Source organism: Dendrobates tinctorius, unplaced genomic scaffold (genome assembly GCF_039654945.1).
Source record: "Dendrobates tinctorius isolate UK_male_01 unplaced genomic scaffold, ASM3965494v1 ptg000029l, whole genome shotgun sequence".
Taxonomy (NCBI): domain Eukaryota; kingdom Metazoa; phylum Chordata; class Amphibia; order Anura; family Dendrobatidae; genus Dendrobates; species Dendrobates tinctorius.
This window is the reverse complement of record NW_027361697.1, coordinates 57,192,426-57,211,036: the sequence shown is the minus strand read 5'-3', so window position 1 is coordinate 57,211,036 and position 18,611 is coordinate 57,192,426. Positions and strand designations below refer to the sequence as shown.

At 41.5% G+C, this 18,611-nt stretch overlaps 1 protein-coding gene across 1 annotated transcript; it reads left to right on the top strand.

The window, feature by feature from the left end:
- The first annotated feature begins 4,103 nt into the window (after positions 1–4,103).
- On the top strand, positions 4,104–17,925 carry ATP6V1G3 (ATPase H+ transporting V1 subunit G3). The gene is made up of 3 exons (XM_073571742.1): positions 4,104–4,259; positions 14,090–14,190; positions 17,206–17,925. The coding sequence occupies exons 1-3, from the start codon at positions 4,178–4,180 to the stop codon at positions 17,377–17,379; spliced, it is 357 nt and encodes a 118-aa protein (XP_073427843.1). The 5' UTR covers positions 4,104–4,177; the 3' UTR covers positions 17,380–17,925.
- Positions 17,926–18,611: the final 686 nt, after the last annotated feature.

Genomic DNA, 18,611 nt, shown 5'->3' with positions numbered 1-18,611 from the left:
TAGCACACCTCTCACTGACCACCTATATCCAGCACATATCTCCCTGACACTCCTATATCCTTGGCTGGGTCCTTCCCTGGAGGAAGATCTGGCTGGTCCCGTGTTTGAGACTCTTAAATGAGGCTCCATGGACTTTATTTGCATATTTGTATTTCCCAGGGAGCATTGCACCTAGGATTTCACTGATTGAGCGCCACACTGATGGATAGTCACAAGCCATCAAACAAAGAAGAACTGCTTAAATTTTTGCGCCAGAAGCAGTGTGAAAGACTGGTGGAAAGCATGCCAAGATGAATGAAAGCTGTTTTTAAAAGTCATGGTTATTCCACAAAATATTGATTTCTGAACTCTTCATGAGTTAAAACATTAGTATTGTTGTTTCTAAATGATTATGAACTTGTTTTCTTTGCATTATTTGAGGTCTGCAAGCACTGTTTTTTTTATTTTGAACATTTTTCTTTGTCAGAAAAAAATACAAAATTTATTGCTTGGAAATTCGGAGACATGTTGTCAGAAGTTTATAGACTAAAAGAACAATTTACATTTTACTCAAAAATATACCTGTAAAGAGAAAAATTAGACAAACTGAACTATTGAAAGTGGTCTCTTAATTTTTGCCAGAGCTGTAGGGGGTTACTGAGATGTGTGCTGGATATAGGGGCTCAGTGAAATCTGTGCTGAATATAGGGAGGGCATAAGATATGTGCTTGATATATGGGTGTCAGAGCGATATGTGCTGGATATAGGGGGCAGTGATATGTGTGATGGAAATAGGGGTCAATGATATGTGTGCTGGAAATAGGGGGGCAGTGAGAGGTGTGCTGGAAATAGGGGGCAGTGAGAGGTGTGCTGGAAATGGGGGGCAGTGATATGTGTGCTGGAAATAGGGGATCTGTGTTATGTGTGCTGGAAATAAGGGGCAGTGATATGTGTGCTGGAAATAGGAGCAGTGATATGTGTGCTGGAAACAGGGGGCAGTAATATGTGTGCAGGATATGGGGGGCAGTGATATGTATGCTGGAAATAGAGGGGGAAGTGAGAAGTGTGTTGGAGCCTGGAAATAAGGGGCAGTGATATGTGTGCTTGAAATAGGTGGCAGTGATATGTGTACCGGAAATAGGGGCAGTGATATGTGTGCCGGAAATAGGGGTCAGTGATATGTGCGCTGGAAATAGGGGTCATTATACACAAGAGCTCTGTATATAGTGTCAGTGTACAGGTAATACAGGGATCACCAGTGACATTATACACACAAATGCTGTATGTAGTGTACAGGTAATAGTGATCACCAGTGACATTATACACACGAACGCTCTATATTGTGTACAGGTAGTACAGTGATCACCAGTGACATTATACACAGGAGCTCTGTATACAGTATATAGTGTAAGTGTACAAGTAACAGTGACTCACCGGTGACGTCTCTAGTTGAAGTCCTTCATCTCCGCTTTTCTTCTTCATCTAGTTCAGACCCTCAACACTTCTTCCAGCCAGGACTCGCCTCTGCAGAAAAGAACACAGTTATTTAGAGCACATTCCCCAATTTTCCCCAACCTCTATAAAACACCAGATGATGAAAAAAGTGACTGTGTCGCCCTGCACAGTAGCAGGACCTCTCATCCCCACACTGAAAACAATATCCTCAAGCATAATATCCTTTAATTAGCCCCTAGAGTAATAATATCCCACATTCTAGACCCAACGTGTCCTCCCATTCTAGACCCCACGTGTCCACCCATTCTGCCTCATGTCTCTCCATATTGCACCCATAGTCATCCATAATAGTATAATGCAGCCCCATAGTGGTATAATGCAGCCCCATAGTATAGTGCACCCCATATTATAGTGCACCCCCAAAGCAGTATAATGCACCACCATAGCAGTATAATGCATCCCATAATATAATGCACTCCATAGCAGCATAATGCAGCCACATAGTAGTATAATGCAGCACATAGTATCATGCACCCACATAGCATAATGCACCCCAATAGCAGTATAATGTAGCCCCATAGCAGTATAATGCACCCCATAGCAGTATAATGCACCTTATAATATAATGCATCCCATAGTAGTATAATGCACCCCCATAGTATAATGCAGCCTTATAGTATTATAATGCACCCCATAATATAGTGCACCCCATAGTATAATGCAGCTTTATAGTATTATAATGCACCCTCATAGTATAATGCAGCCCCATAGTATTATAATGCAGCCCCATAGTATAATGCACCCCAAAGCAGTATAATGCACTCCATAATATAACGCAGCCCCATAATATGATGCACCCCCTTATCAGTATAATGCACCTTCATGCCAGTATAACGCATCCCCATGCTGGTATAATGCACCCCATACTGTGGCTTTATAAAAAAAAAGTTCCACCTCACCTCACTGAACTACAGCGGTGTCCTCTGGTCGATGCATCTGAGGAGCGCAGCATTGTTTCGGCGTATGACAGTCTGAGGACACACGGGCAGTTACTGAGCTGGCAGAATCCTGCCGCTGGGGCCTGATGAGCAGAACAGGCTCCCTCTGCTCAACGGGCCCCATACGCCAGTAAGGGCAGTAATGCCCTGATGGTGGCCCTGGTCAGTGATATGTGTGCTGGAAGTAGAGGGGCAGTGAGAAGTGTGCTGGAAGTAGGGGGCAGTGATATGTATGCTGGAAATGGGGGGGCAGTGAGAAGTATGCTGGAAATAAGGGACAATGATATGTGTGCAGAATATGGGGGGCAGTGATATGTGTGCTGGAAGTAGAGGGGCAGTGAGAAGTGTGCTGGAAGTAGGGGGCAGTGATATGTATGCTGGAAATGGGGGGGCAGTGATGTGTGTGCTGGAAGTAGAGGGGCAGTGAGAAGTGTGCTGGAAGTAGGGGGCAGTGATATGTATGCTAGAAATGGGGGAGCAGTGAGAAGTATGCTGGAAATAAGGGACAATGATATGTGTGCAGAATATGGGGGGCAGTGATATGTGTGCTGGAAGTAGAGGGGCAGTGAGAAGTGTGCTGGAAGTAGGGGGCAGTGATATGTATGCTGGAAATGGGGGGCAGTGATATGTGTGCTGGAAGTAGAGGGGCAGTGAGAAGTGTGCTGGAAGTAGGGGGCAGTGATATGTATGCTAGAAATGGGGGAGCAGTGAGAAGTATGCTGGAAATAAGGGACAATGATATGTGTGCAGAATATGGGGGGCAGTGATATGTGTGCTGGAAGTAGAGGGGCAGTGAGAAGTGTGCTGGAAGTAGGGGGCAGTGATATGTATGCTAGAAATGGGGGAGCAGTGAGAAGTATGCTGGAAATAAGGGACAATGATATGTGTGCAGAATATGGGGGGCAGTGATATGTGTGCTGGAAGTAGAGGGGCAGTGAGAAGTGTGCTGGAAGTAGGGGGCAGTGATCTGTATACTAGAAATGGGGGAGCAGTGAGAAGTATGCTGGAAATAAGGGACAATGATATGTGTGCAGAATATGGGGGGCAGTGATATGTGTGCTGGAAGTAGAGGGGCAGTGAGAAGTGTGCTGGAAGTAGGGGGCAGTGATATGTATGCTGGAAATGGGGGGCAGTGATATGTGTGCTGGAAGTAGAGGGGCAGTGATAAGTGTGCTGGAAGTAGGGGGCAGTGATATGTATGCTAGAAATGGGGGAGCAGTGAGAAGTATGCTGGAAATAAGGGACAATGATATGTGTGCAGAATATGGGGGGCAGTGATATGTGTGCTGGAAATAGGGGGCAATGAGAAGTGTGAAGATAAGTAATTAGAATTTGGTGGTACATTTAGAGCAGATATTAAACCTTCTGCTTACGAACTAAGGTAAATATTCAGTTATCTAAACTATGCAGAATCTTTACAAATGGAAAACTTAAACTTTATATTCTGCATTTGTGTTAGTTTGCAATCAACCAGACAGAATGTATTCAGCCTTAATAATAGTTAATAGCAGTGTTTCTTCTTGCTGCTGCTGTCCTTGTCCATCTTGTCCACAGCGTGATGTGTACATAGTGTATATACATATACTGGGTACAAACAGCTCTGAAAACACAATGTAAGCAGACGTGTGCTGCTCCATCCAGTTCTGGAGGCAGCTTCTCAGTGTTATGATAGTAAACAGCCGGGGTATAAAGGAGCAGCCTGTACCTGGCCGCACAGGTGTACTGGCTGCACAGGAGGACGCAGAATGGCTAGCCAGTCCCAGGGCATCCAGCAACTCCTTCAGGCTGAGAAAAGAGCAAAGGACAAACTTGAAGAGGCCAAAAAGAGTAAGTTTAGAGCTTTTGGAAACTTCACCATTTTTATTACACTTTTTTTAAAATGATTATTTCTTCTCCTTTTTTTGTGTACATGGAGATTGGAAATTACAATTACTCTGCAGATATCAGTGATTACAGCTCCATCTCCCTGGAGAAATGTAATCCCAAACATGTGTTTTTACATTGGCCCAATTCTAGTTTAGAAATACCTTGATGGCTGCATCACAAACCTCTTTTGTATTAACTGTCCCTTAGTCAGAAATGTGTTAAGATGAATGCATCTGGAAATGATAGACAAACAAAGGGAGGTAAAATCAAAGAAACCCGACCATGATCAAGGGCTTTGATCAGAAACTCACTTAAAGTTTATAGGGTTTTCTGTAAGATCATAAAGTTACTATAGCAAGCAATATGTCCACCACCCAACCCAGAGGCAGATTTATTTCTCAGCATATTGCATGGACACACAATATATGTCTAAACATAACAGAGATTTCCTCCACTATGGTGGCACACATCCAACATCGCTCGCCTCGCTGCCTGTAAAATGCCAATGTCTGTGCTACGTGTTATTTTCCTAGACGGTTACTGGGCACCCCAAACTTACTACATATTGGTCAAGAGTAGTCAGCCATGATGTGGGCACTACGCTCGTCAACCTTTTTTAGACTGGTACAATAAGGTTTCACTGTTCCCAAGCTGCTCCATAACTACAAAGTTTTCCATTCAGGGGACCTGGAAAGCTGAGTAGTAACATATGATGAAGTTTTAATAAAAGCCATATAATTCAGAAACACTATACAGAAATTTTGCTCTTATGGCAAATTCAGAGGCCCTAGCAATGTCAAGTTATGTAGCAGCAACTCTGTAGATTTATTAGAAGGCAATCTCTCATAGCATTTGATGATACAATCTCTGTTTCCATTACCTAGAGCTATATGATCAGGATACAAGGAAAGCTGGGTAACTAGCCCATAATGAGCTGTGACATGGTCACATTGATTATTGCAAATCAGATATGATTAAAGGGAACCTGGCTACATTCATTTTATTTTACTCGCTTCCATAGCGCCATCATATTCTGCAGCTCTTTACAGACATCATTGCTGTCCCCAATGGGGCTCACAGTCTAGATTCCCGATTGGCATGTCTTTGGAGTGTGATAGGAGTGCCCTCACACAAACATGGGGAGAACACACAAACTCCTTGTAGGGGTTCTCTTGGTGGGATTTGAACCCAGGACCCCAGCGCTGCAAGGTTAAAGTGCTAATTATGAAATCACTATGCTGCCCACACATGCTGCATGAACTACAGGCAGCACAAACCAAGCACCAGCTGCATTATTGCTGCTGTGTAAGTTCTACTCTGAAATGCTGCCCTGTTTTCAGAGAAGGTCTAGGAGAAAACACCGTGTGCACTACTGTGGTGGTGCTAAGGTAGGTTCCAAAACCATATATAGTATATAATGAAAACCTTGCACTCGACTTAATGCTTAGTGGAACTGTTTATTGTAGTACCAAAAACGTTTCGGTCAGTGTTGACCTTCATCAGTTACTACAGAGTGAAAAAAACATGTGGACAAATCAACAGAAAAGAATAAACACAAATAAAGTATATACAAAAATAAGTACGTTCTGGTCTTTGAGATATACATAGAATACACAACTCGGTTACGGAGACCCAAAATATTAGACGGTCAGAGTTAGAGAGGAATAGGAATGGAACATACCGTATTAGAAGATAGGATGCAATTGTGTTGGAGGGCGCTTTAAGATTGTCCCTAAGAAGCCATGAGAAAAATAAATGGCGAAGTTAAGGTGTGTACTAATTATAATAGGTAATCCACTATTATAGCCTGATACATACCAATGTATTGTGTGCTGCTGAAACGCAGGTAAATCTGTAAGTAAATGCAATGCCTTTAGCTGGCGGTAACATAATAGGGGCGAGTGGTAGTGAATATCGCTTGTGTAATAGGCAAGATAGTTTACCTTAATCAGTGGCAGGGAGAGCGCGAGCCTGGTCCTCCTGGACGCGGGTTTATCACCGCTTGTCAGCGAGGACAGCGGCGCGCTGAGATAAGGGGAGGATGGACGGGACTAAGGCCTAGATAGGCCTTAGTCCTGCCCATCCTCCCCTTATCTCAGCGCACTGCTGTCCCCGCTGATAAGCAGAGATAAACCCGCGTCCAGGAGGACCAGGCTCACGCTCTCCCTGCCACTGATTAAGGTAAACTATCTTGCCTATTACACAAGCGATATTCACTACCACTCGCCCCTATTATGTTACCGCCAGCTAAAGGCATTGCATTTACTTACAGATTTACCTGCGTTTCAGCAGCACACAATACATTGGTATGTATCAGGCTATAATAGTGGATTACCTATTATAATTAGTACACACCTTAACTTCGCCAATTATTTTTCTCATGGCTTCATAGGGACAATCTTAAAGCGCCCTCCAACACAATTGCATCCTATCTTCTAATACGGTATGTTCCATTCCTATTCCTCTCTAACTCTGACCGTCTATTATTTTGGGTCTCCGTAACCGAGTTGTATATTCTATGTATATCTCAAAGACCAGAACGTACTTATTTTTGTATATACTTTATTTGTGTTTATACTTTTCTGTTGATTTGTCCACTTGTTTTTTTCACTCTGTAGTAACTGTTAAGGTCAACACTGACCGAAACATTTTTGGTACTACAATAAACAGTTCCACTAAGCATTAAGTTGAGTGCAAGGTTTTCATTATATACTGTTTTCAGAGAAAACATTATTTGGAAAGTTGGCCAAGGACTATGAGTCTCAGATGACTGGAACAAAGCCAGTCCTTGGATTCTTATCCCTGCCCCGCTCCCCTAGAGTGACACTTTTCTCCCTATGTATGTGTATAGGGACAGACCTGTCAGTCTAGGGATACGGAGCAGAGAAAATCTGCCTCAGACTAGCAAAGACGCAGGGTCCCTGGATGACTTTTAAAAGTTTGTTCTCTCTGAAACGCTATTAAAACATACACGGCTGCAATAAAACTCTACGGATCAGTTTTCCATCCTATGAAAAAAAATCTGGTAGCACACGGACATTTTATACAAATGTGTGAATGTAGATTTAGGGTGCCTGCAAACGAGCGTATATATCGGATGTGTGCTACCCAATTTTTTATTTGACAGCACAATGATTCATGTTATTTAATAGTGTTGTTCAGATGAACAATTTTTTTCCCGGTCTGAGTGTCCGTGAGAAAAAATATCGCAGCATGCGCTACTTTCTTACGAGTCTCGGATGATACTCAGTCATTCAAGTATATGGGTGAAAGAAAAATCAGATCCCACACAGACCATCAGAGCAGCATCCGATTTTTATGGCTAGATTTCTATTGCAAACCTATTAAACTGTATGTGATCATGTACATGCTTTTATGTAGATGCATGAAAACGGATCGCACACTGACGTCAAACAGATGTCACGCGGGCGCAAAAAACGGACACACGGATGGCACATGGATGAAAACATGATCAAAATTAGAAAAAAATAATCGTCCAAGTTTTCTGGAAGAAAATTGATCTTTCATACGCTCATGTCCAGGTGCCTGTAAGGTCAGAACAGAATGACATCTTGACCTGTATGATACCCACACTAGCTGTGGGAAAGTTACATGTATGACTTATCATTGTAATAGGCCCTAGAACTGTGGTTGGTGAGGGATACATCCTCGGGGGCTCTGATCTCTTCAAATATGGAAACAGAAGCAGGCTATTTTTGTTGCTTCTACATTTATCATATATTAGCTTCCATAGGGAGCTGCCGCACAGTTGTTGCCAGTAGTACTATTCCCTATCATTTTTGGGAATGGTTGTTGCTAACCACTAGAAACCTACAGATCTTATGTTCATGGTACACATACGTGAAAATCTCCATTTTAGAGATTGCAGAGGAGCCGTGATCTTATTCCCAATCCTATCACTGGGCTCGAGCACATACTTACGTCTGGATCTGTTATTACCATACACACTCCGAGCTGTGGTTGTACATTATACAGGAGTAGGCTAGTACTGGCTGCCGTTGCTGTTTACACCCAACAACCCTACGAGCTCAGGACATTCACCCTCTGTATGCTTCCTGTTTAACAAGAACAGTTTCATACATGTTATTTCTTTCTTTGAATATTATGGTAAAGAATAAAAAACAATAAAATAAGAAAAAAAAACACAAAGTATTACACCTATATATGAAGGCAGAATACTGTTGACAATTACTGTCCTCTACCCTAGATTTGTAAGATAACTTCACTTCTGGCTTGAGGTTTGCTATACATCAATTCAGTTACAGTAAATATGAGTATTCCGATGTCGAGGGGAAGTGTCGGTCTATAGACTTGAGCTGAGTGAGGTCTATTTTTCATTATTTGCATAAGTGAACATAAGATTTCATAGTTGTACAGACGCTGTAATGTTATACACATGCTGGATGGGATGATGTCGTCTTTAGAGAAATTACGTGGAAAGCTTGTAGTGATTAATAGGTACCTGTCTTGAATGGGAAGCAATAAAAATGTAACAGGGGCTTTACTAACATATTTGTTAGATCGAGACACAGTATTTGTTTTTTATTGTGTACTTGTTGGCCCCGATGCATCATTTATAGGATTTTGCAAGCCACTTTCCTTTTTTGTCTTGTGATTAGAGTTGAGCGATACCAGCCGATACTTGAAAATATCGGATCGGAATGGATCGGCCGATCTTAAAAAAAAGTATCGGTATCGCCGATTCCGATATCGGAAGTCCCATTCAAGTCTATGGGACTTCCGGTATCGGAATAAGAAAAACCCTATTTTTGCCTTGTACAGCCTCTCTGGGGTCTGTACGGGCCTTTCGGGGGGCTGTGCCGGCCTGCCGGGGGGTCTGTGCAGGCTCCGGTGGTCTGTGCAGGCCTGCCGGTGGTCTGTGCAGGCTCCGGTGGTCTGTGCAGGCCTGCCGGGGGAGCTGTGCCGGCCTGCCGAGGGGTCTGTGCAGGCTCCGGTGGTCTGTGCCGGCCTGCCGGGGGGCTGTGCCGGCCTGCCGGTGGGCTGTGCAGGCTCCGGTGGTCTGTGCCGGCCTGCCGGGGGGCTGTGCCGGCCTGCCGGTGGGCTGTGCAGGCTCCGGGGGTCTGTGCAGGCATCGTCCGATGGGACTACAAGTCCCATCGGGCGATGCCTGCTACCATGACAGTGATTGACACATTAGCCAATGATGGGACAGTAGTAGTCCCATCATCCGGCTAATGTGTTGAATGTAAAAAAAAAAAAAAATTTACATGCTACATACATGCTACATACATACTACATACATACTACATACATGTAACATACATACTACATGCAACATGCATACTACATATATGCTACATACTACATGCATACTACATACATAATACATATATACTACATGCATGCAACATACATACAACATATATACTACATGCATGCAACATGCATACTACATATATACTATATATACTACATGTAACATACATACTACATATATACTACATGCTACATACATGCTACATACATACTACATACATGCTACATACTACATACATAATACATATATACTACATGCATGCAACATACATACAACATATATACTACATGCATGCAACATGCATACTACATATATACTATATATACTACATGTAACATACATACTACATATATACTACATGCTACATACATGCTACATACATACTACATACATGCTACATACTACATACATAATACATATATACTACATGCATGCAACATACATACAACATATATACTACATGCATGCAACATGCATACTACATATATATTATATATACTACATGTAACATACATACTACATATATACTACATGCTACATACATGCTACATACATACTACATACATGCTACATACTACATACATAATACATATATACTACATGCATGCAACATACATACTACATATATACCACATGCATGCAACATGCATACTATATATATACTGCATATATAATACATGCATGCAACATACATATATACTACATACAATACATACATATAGACATACAGTACATATAACATAGAGTACATACTTACCGTCACTTGTCACTTTGATCCCCGAAGCCATTGTCGTCTGAGGAATAAATATCAAAATAAAAAAACACCAATATACTTACCCCGATCCGCAGAAGTCCACGAGGGTCCCACGTCCATCTTGCGTGGAGAACAGCAGCATCAGCTGATGCTACCGTTCTCTACCAGCTCCAGGAATACAATGACGGAAGGTAGGTATCCTTCCGCACTGTATTCCTCCACCACTGTAAAAAAAAAGTCCCTAGTCTCACTTTATGCCATTGCTGCGTGGGAATTTCCCACGCAGCAATGGCATAAAGTGAGACTATGGACTTTTTTTTTTTTTTAAAGTGGTGGAGGAATACAGTGCGGAAGGATACCTACCTTCCGTCATTGTATTCCTGGAGCTGGTAGAGAACGGTAGCATCAGCTGATGCTGCTGTTCTCCACGCAAGATGGACGTGGGACCCTCGTGGACTTCTGCAGATCGGGGTAAGTAGATTGGTGTTTTTTTATTTTGATATTTATTCCTCAGACGACAATGGCTTCGGGGATCAAAGTGACAAGTGACGGTAAGTATGTACTCTATGTTATATGTACTGTATGTCTATATGTATGTATTGTATGTAGTATATATGTATGTTGCATGCATGTAGTATATATGCAGTATATATGTAGTATGCATGTTGCATGCATGTGGTATGTAGCATGTATGTAGTATGTAGCATGTATGTATGTTGCATGTATGTAGCATGTAGTGTGTATGTATGTAGCATGTATGTAGTGTGTATGTTGCATGTATGTAGCATGTAGTGTGTATGTTGCATGTATGTAGCATGTAGTATGTATGTTACATGTAGTATATATAGTATATATGTAGTATGCATGTTGCATGCATGTAGTATATATGTATTATGTATGTAGTATGTATGTAGCATGTATGTAGTATGTATGTTGCATGTATGTAGCATGTAGTATATATGTAGTATGTATGTTACATGTAGTATATATAGTATATATGTAGTATGCATGTAGTATATAGAGTATATATGTAGTATGCATGTAGTATATATGTTGTATGTATGTTGTATGTATGTTGCATGCATGTAGTATATATGTATTATGTATGTAGTATGTATGTAGCATGTATGTAGTATGTATGTTGCATGTATGTAGCATGTAGTATATATGTAGTATGTTACATGTAGTATATATGTAGTATGCATGTAGTATATATAGTATATATGTAGTATGTATGTTGCATGCATGTAGTATATATGTATTATGTATGTAGTATGTAGCATGTATGTAGTATGTATGTAGCATGTATGTAGCATGTAGTATATATGTAGTATGTATGTTACATGTAGTATATATAGTATATATGTAGTATGCATGTTGCATGCATGTAGTATATATGTTGTATGTATGTTGCATGCATGTAGTATATATGTATTATGTATGTAGTATGTAGCATGTATGTAGCATGCATGTTGCATGTAGTATGTATGTTACATGTATGTAGTATGTATGTATGTAGTATGTTTGTAGCATGTATGTAGCATGTATGTAGCATGTAGTATATATGTAGTATGTATGTTACATGTAGTATATATAGTATGTATGTAGTATGCATGTTGCATGCATGTAGTATATATGTAGTATGCATGTTGCATGCATGTAGTATATATGTAGTATGTATGTTACATGTATATATAGTATATATGTAGTATGTATGTTGCATGCACGTAGTATATATGTATTATGTATGTAGTATGTAGCATGTATGTAGCATGTATGTAGCATGTAAATTTTTTTTTTATTTTTTTATTTTTTTTACATTCAACACATTAGCTGGATGATGGGACTACTACTGTCCCATCATTGGCTAATGTGTCAATCACTGTCATGGTAGCAGGCATCGCCCGATGGGACTTGTAGTCCCATCGGACGATGCCTGCACAGACCCCCGGAGCCTGCACAGCCCACCGGCAGGCGGGCACAGCTCCCCCGGCAGGCCGGCACAGACCCCCGGAGCCTGCACAGCCCACCGGCAGGCCGGCACAGCTCCCCCGGCAGGCCGGCACAGACCCCCGGAACCTGCACAGCCCACCGGCAGGCCGGCACAGCTCCCCCGGCAGGCCGGCACAGACCCCCGGAGCCTGCACAGATCACCGGCAGGCCGGCACAGCCCCCCGGACAGTCGGCACAGCCCCCCCGAAGGCCCGAACTGACGGCGCATCATGATGCGCACAGACAGCGCATCATGATGACGTCATTTCGGCAGCCAATCAGAGCCACAAAAGTGGCTCATTGCATTTTGGACTTCCGATTCCGGTATCCGATACGAAAAAGTATCGGTACTCGGTATTGGAATTCCGATACGGCAAATATCGGCCGATACCCGATACTTGCGGTATCGGAAAGCTCAACACTACTCGTGATATTAGTTGCAGGTTTTGGAGCCAAATTCTTCAAAATGGAGCACTGGTTTCATAAATTTGGCACAGAGTAAAATATGGTCTTCTATCTTCTATCTTGAACTATTTTTGTTTTACTATTTTGATACCGAATGTTGCACATCTTTGCAATATGGTGTAAAAAATTGCAGCAAAATACTGGAATACTCAAAAATACATCAAGGGGAGGACTGGAACAGAGCAGAGCTGCGCCAAATTTTGCGCCTTTTTAAAAGGTTACAATTCAATTCATGAATTGTGGCGTGAATTAAAGAAATATGGTCTCAATTCATCATTCGTGCTTTTTCTATGTTAATTTTCTTCTTTTATCTTATGGTCGTCACTGAGGTTTTTTGCATCAAATTCATCAACGCACCCAGTTAGTGAATTTTGCGTAAAGTAAAACATGGTCTTTTTCTCTCATATTCTACAGCAAAGGGTAAAACGTTTTGTAAAAAGTTGAAAAAATTTATCAAAAGATTCTAACATGCATAAACTCACTCCAGGTGGGTGGAAGAGGTGGAGGAACTGGAATACATTTGCGACAAATTTGGCAAAATTTGCCAACTTTTTGAACAATGTTGCAAATGTTGAATCAGGGGTTAACATCTGGAAATCTTAAATCTCCCCCACAATGGCAAGCTAAAAAATAATACAAGTGAACATATGTGAAATAGGTTTCAGAAAGGGCTCAAATGGAAAGGGGAATTTGGTACAAACGAAAAGAAAAGCACAAAACTACAAAAACTTGACCAAAAAACAGTTACAAATCAGATCCTTATGTCTGATATTGTTTGTAATTGTAACCTCTGAATTGTAAAGTACTTCAGAATATGTTAGTGCTAAATAAATAAAATTAATATTATTATTATTATTATTATATGATTTGTTGTTGTGAGATGGGTTCCATGCACGTCAGACAAGAAGGTTGAGGCATAAGGAGGGACTGTAGAAGGCTCATGCACATTTATGTTAGCCTGATTCCAACTTTATACAAAACAGTCATAATCCAACCATGTGCACAAGCCTTTTATTGTAAGATAGCTACAGTGACCAATTGATCTCACTGCACATGGACTGCTTTCCCCATGTTTTTCTTTTTGGCATGTTGTTGGCAAATGTGTCATTTGAGCAGCTATTCCTTTGCACTTACTAATGCAACATTTGCTTTGACCCCTATCAGAATCAGAACCTAAAAAAGTGTCATTCCAAACATGATTGAGTTCTGTACCAGCATAAATGTCCATGTTTTACTAGACAAACACTTAAATATTGAAATGTTCTTTATTTCTTAATCCAGGAAAAAATAAGCGGTTAAGGCAAGCAAAAGAAGAAGCGACAGCCGATATTGATCAGTACAAGCTTAAAAGAGAGAGTGACTTTCGACGTATCCAGACAACTGTAAGTAACAGTGACTCGCCCCCAGAAGCCATGAGGTACTCGGTGCTGGGCCCGTTGATTTCAATGGGAGATGTCACAGTGGCAGTGACCCCGTCCGTGGCCTCAGGCAGTCAATGTAAAAGGGGTAGAGTGATGGGGATAAAGTTAATGAGATCATTAATGAGATCACCTGTGGTTTCTGGTCAGATTGGCCAGCGCTGCAGGGTTGCTTCTCTGGGACATATGGTGTGGTGCAGCAATGATGTTGAAGCTCCCCACAGGTGGAGCTGTAGTCCCAGGGCAGTAGTAATAGGTGTGGTGGTAGATGATGCAGTGTTAAGTGTTGTAGCAGGGCTAGACAAGTGGCGCAGGAATAAGTGGAGGACACAAGGACTTGTAGTTCCAAGGCTTTACTCACAGTCTGTTGTGCATACAGATGCCCACTTTGGTGCCGTGTCCTCCAGGTCAGGGCCTCAGCCAACTCCCAGGCAAGATAGAGTACACCTTTCCAGCACTCCTCCAACATATGCCTTTCCTGAATGTCTCCTCACTAGCGCTTATCTGAGGTACTTGCAGTACTGAGTTACACTGAAGTTCCTCCTGCTTGATGTTACTCAAACTCCACTCGTACGGCAGATAGCTGTAGCCCGCTTCGGGGACTTCCTACTCTCAGGTCCCGGCTCACACACGTTGCTATTGTGCCCCCGAGTCTTAGGTGGGAATAAAGTGGTGACAACTTCTATTCCTCCGGTTTCTGCTGCAAGACCAAATAGAATCCATACAACTTCGGATACCAGACTCCGAACCATGCACTTTAACTTAGGGAAGGGCTCTGCTCTCACCCTTGTCCTCAGTTCTCTTCTCCCCACGTTCCGTACTAATCTATGTTTCTTCTGAAGAATTAGGCTTTCTCTTGCTCTTACCCGTGCCAACAACTCCAGATCACAGGAGTCTGCTGCAGCACTTGCTTTCACTCCATCCGACTCCGGGGATCTTCTCTCACTCACTGACTCTTCCTAACCTTCTTCCGCTCTCTTGTGCAGTCTAAGCTCCACCCGCTTCGCCAGCACCCTTTGTGAACCAAAGCAGCTGACTTACAGGGTGCTCCACTATTCTAAAGTGTCTGTGCTGGGTGCAGGTGTTGGAGTGTGGTCAGGCGCCTCCACCTTACCTGGATAGTGGGGTACCACACCTCAGGAGGAGGTGCAGTACCTCTGTGGCGACTGAACCACAACAGCATATGGACAGATATACTGTACATTAAAAATGCAACTTTTCCCATCTCAATTGAGTTGTTTTGGCTATTATTCTCACTTTAACAGATGAAAATAAACAAAGTGCAAAAATACATTTCTGACATTTCAAAAAGTATATCAGTGACCAATATAGCTGCCCTTCTTTCAATAACAGTCATCATAAGTCCTTCATCCGTGGAGTCTGTCAGTTTCTAAATCTAACGATCAACTTTTTGAGCAGCACCAACCACAGCCTCCCAGACACTCATCAGAGAGGTGACTGTTTTACTGCACCATAACTGTCCCATTTAAGAAGGTGTCTTCTAAAAACTGGCTGTAGGTTTGGGAGTTGATATTTAGTCCATCTTCAACCTGAAAAGGTCTAACTAGCTCATCTTTAATAATACCAGCCCATAATATCATAGAATGTTAGGGTTGGAAGGGACGCACAGGGTCATCGTGTCCAACCCACTGCTCAATGCAGGATTCACTAAACCATCTCAGACAGATGTCTGTCCAGCCTCTATTTGAAGACTTCCATTGAAGGAGATCTCACCACCTCTAGTGGAAGCCTGTTCCACTCATTGATCACCCTCACTGTCAGAAAGTTTTTTCTAATTTGTGTCTTCTCCCTTTCATTCCATTGCTTCTTGTGTTTCCATGTGAAAATGAGAATAAAGATGAACCTTCTACACTGTGACATCCCTTCTGATATTTGTTGACCGCTATTAAGTCTCCTCTTAGCCTTCTTTTTTGCAAGCTAAATATTCCCAGATCCTTTAACAGTTCCTCGCAAGACATACTTTGCAGTCTGCTCACCATCCTGGTAGCTCTTGTCTGAACTTGCTCCAGTTTTTCAATGTCTTTTTTTAAAATGTGGTTTCCCGAACTGGGTACAGTGTTCTAGTATTCCTTCTGTATCTTGTTCAGTCTTGGTCGGGTTTGAACTCTCCATACCTTGACTGTGTCTCTGAGCACTGAACACGTACTTCTGGGCACTCCAGGGAGATTTCAGTTCTGGAATATGGCAGCACTGGAGGATAATGGGTTCCTGGCCTCTTCACGTTTGGCTCTTCTCAAATCTTTGGCAGTAAATGTGCAGCTGTTTTCCTCACCATGTTTTTTGCAACCTTGTTGACTATTTGCAACAAATCTTTTGCTAATTATGTGATAGCGCCCAATATCTTGGCAGTTTTAGGAGTGCTGCACCCCTCTGTAAGAATTTAAATATTTTTGAAATTTCAGAGTCAGTTAAGTCTTTTTTGATCCATTTTGCTTGAGTAAAACAATTTGCCTAATAATTCTGCACACCTTGATAAAGGCAGTTGTATCTTTAGGTTACAACCTTGCTCATTACACAAATACACACCACTTGATCTACTTCATCCAATAAGCATTCAGGTTTATACCTCTTGGAGTTGGAAAATCTGCATAAAAATGATAATATGAGAGGGAGTTTGTATGTTCTCCCCATGTTTGCGTGAGTTTCCTCCGGGTACTCCGGTTTCCTCCCACACTCCAAAGACATAGGGAATTTAGGTCGGATACAGCGATGATAATGTGTGAAAACTGTAAAGCGCTGTGGAATATGTTAGCGCTATATAAAAATAAAGCAGAAAGATTAAAATACTCACTTGCCTAATAATTCTGCTGACAGTATAGCTAGATTGAACAATATGTCATTTGCCATAGTGGCTGGAGTCTTGACTGTTATCACATCATTATATTGTATATAAACATTATCAGTTTTCTAAGTTTAGAGGTGGGTCCAATTTAATTTCCTATTGTATTTCTTCCCCAGATAATGGGATCCCAAGGAAACCTGGTCACAAAGATTGATGAACAGACTAGTCAGAATATACAAGGATATAACGCCAACTATCAGAAATCTAAGGAGAATGTGCTACAGCAACTCTTAAACTTGATCTATGATGTTAATCCAGAGCTTCATGCCAATTATAAGTACACAATATAGGTACAAACTGCGTACTGGGAATCCATCTGTTCATCACCACCGGAGACAATATATTTTAGCTAATCAAATATTTGTACAAGGAGTGTTGTGTAAAATAATGGGGTAGATTTACTAATCTTGCCTAATTTTAGATACTGTATGTTTAAATTCAATTAAAATGTGCAAAATGTATCACAGTGGTTCATGCTGGATGATAAATTTAGTGCGTCATTACACACTTTTGGCTCAATTTACCCCACCTCTTGGTTTGCTTAAAATTTTTCCTCTAAATTTTGGTGACCTAATGGCACACAGTGCCACCTTACCTGGCACACAACACATGAAGACATACCACGATTTCATGTGAGCTGCAGTGTTTGGGGCATATAATACATAGGTCTAGCTAGATGTGCCAATATGCTCCAATATTCACCAAAATTTTGCGCAATTTCATTAGAATCCCGGCGCACTTATAATACTATATCTGTCCCGATGTTTTTAGCCTTTTGTGAAGCATTACAATTGCCAAAAAATACATTTTCCAAATAAATTTGTTTTAAAATCTAAGACTCCTAATTCCTGTGTGAATGTTCGCCGTGTGCGCTGCCATGCTTGCAGTCGAAATTCTTCTTCAAAAAGGTCTTTAAGTCAATAGCAAGAGGATTTCCATGTTTCTAGAAGAGAAATGTGTACATGTCCATGTAACTGTTCTCATGCAATCCAGTTATCCATAGCTAGTGATTCTCATTAGTAAAATGAATCAATGAAAAGAAGGTTAAAATGACAGAAGGAAAACCTGCAAAGGACATGAAGGTCATGTTATCATCTGTTCTGGTTGTTCCTGTTAGGCTTTGTCTATACATAAACAGAGAGATGTCATTAGAATTGTTGTGGGACGGTCATTGCATTCTTATTCTGCTGGACTATTTTTAGAGAACAATCTTCTTAGGATAGCATCAAATATGACTAGGTCAAATATTTTACACAGAAGTTCAACTTGAAGCTCCAGCCTGCAAAATCTTTAACAGAACCTTAATTTGCCATGTTCATTCATAATACTGATGTCCACCAGTATGTGGTTCATGTGCCATTTCAAAAGCTTTGAGGCACTAGTGTGACCACTATCTCTGCAGCTTCTTATTTTGTGGTATGCAGCATTTCTTATGCCGACTGGACTTTTTTTACTCAACATAAACTGACTTACGGTGCGAGTTTCAAATCTGTAACAGGTCACTTTCTTTTGAGGGTACACT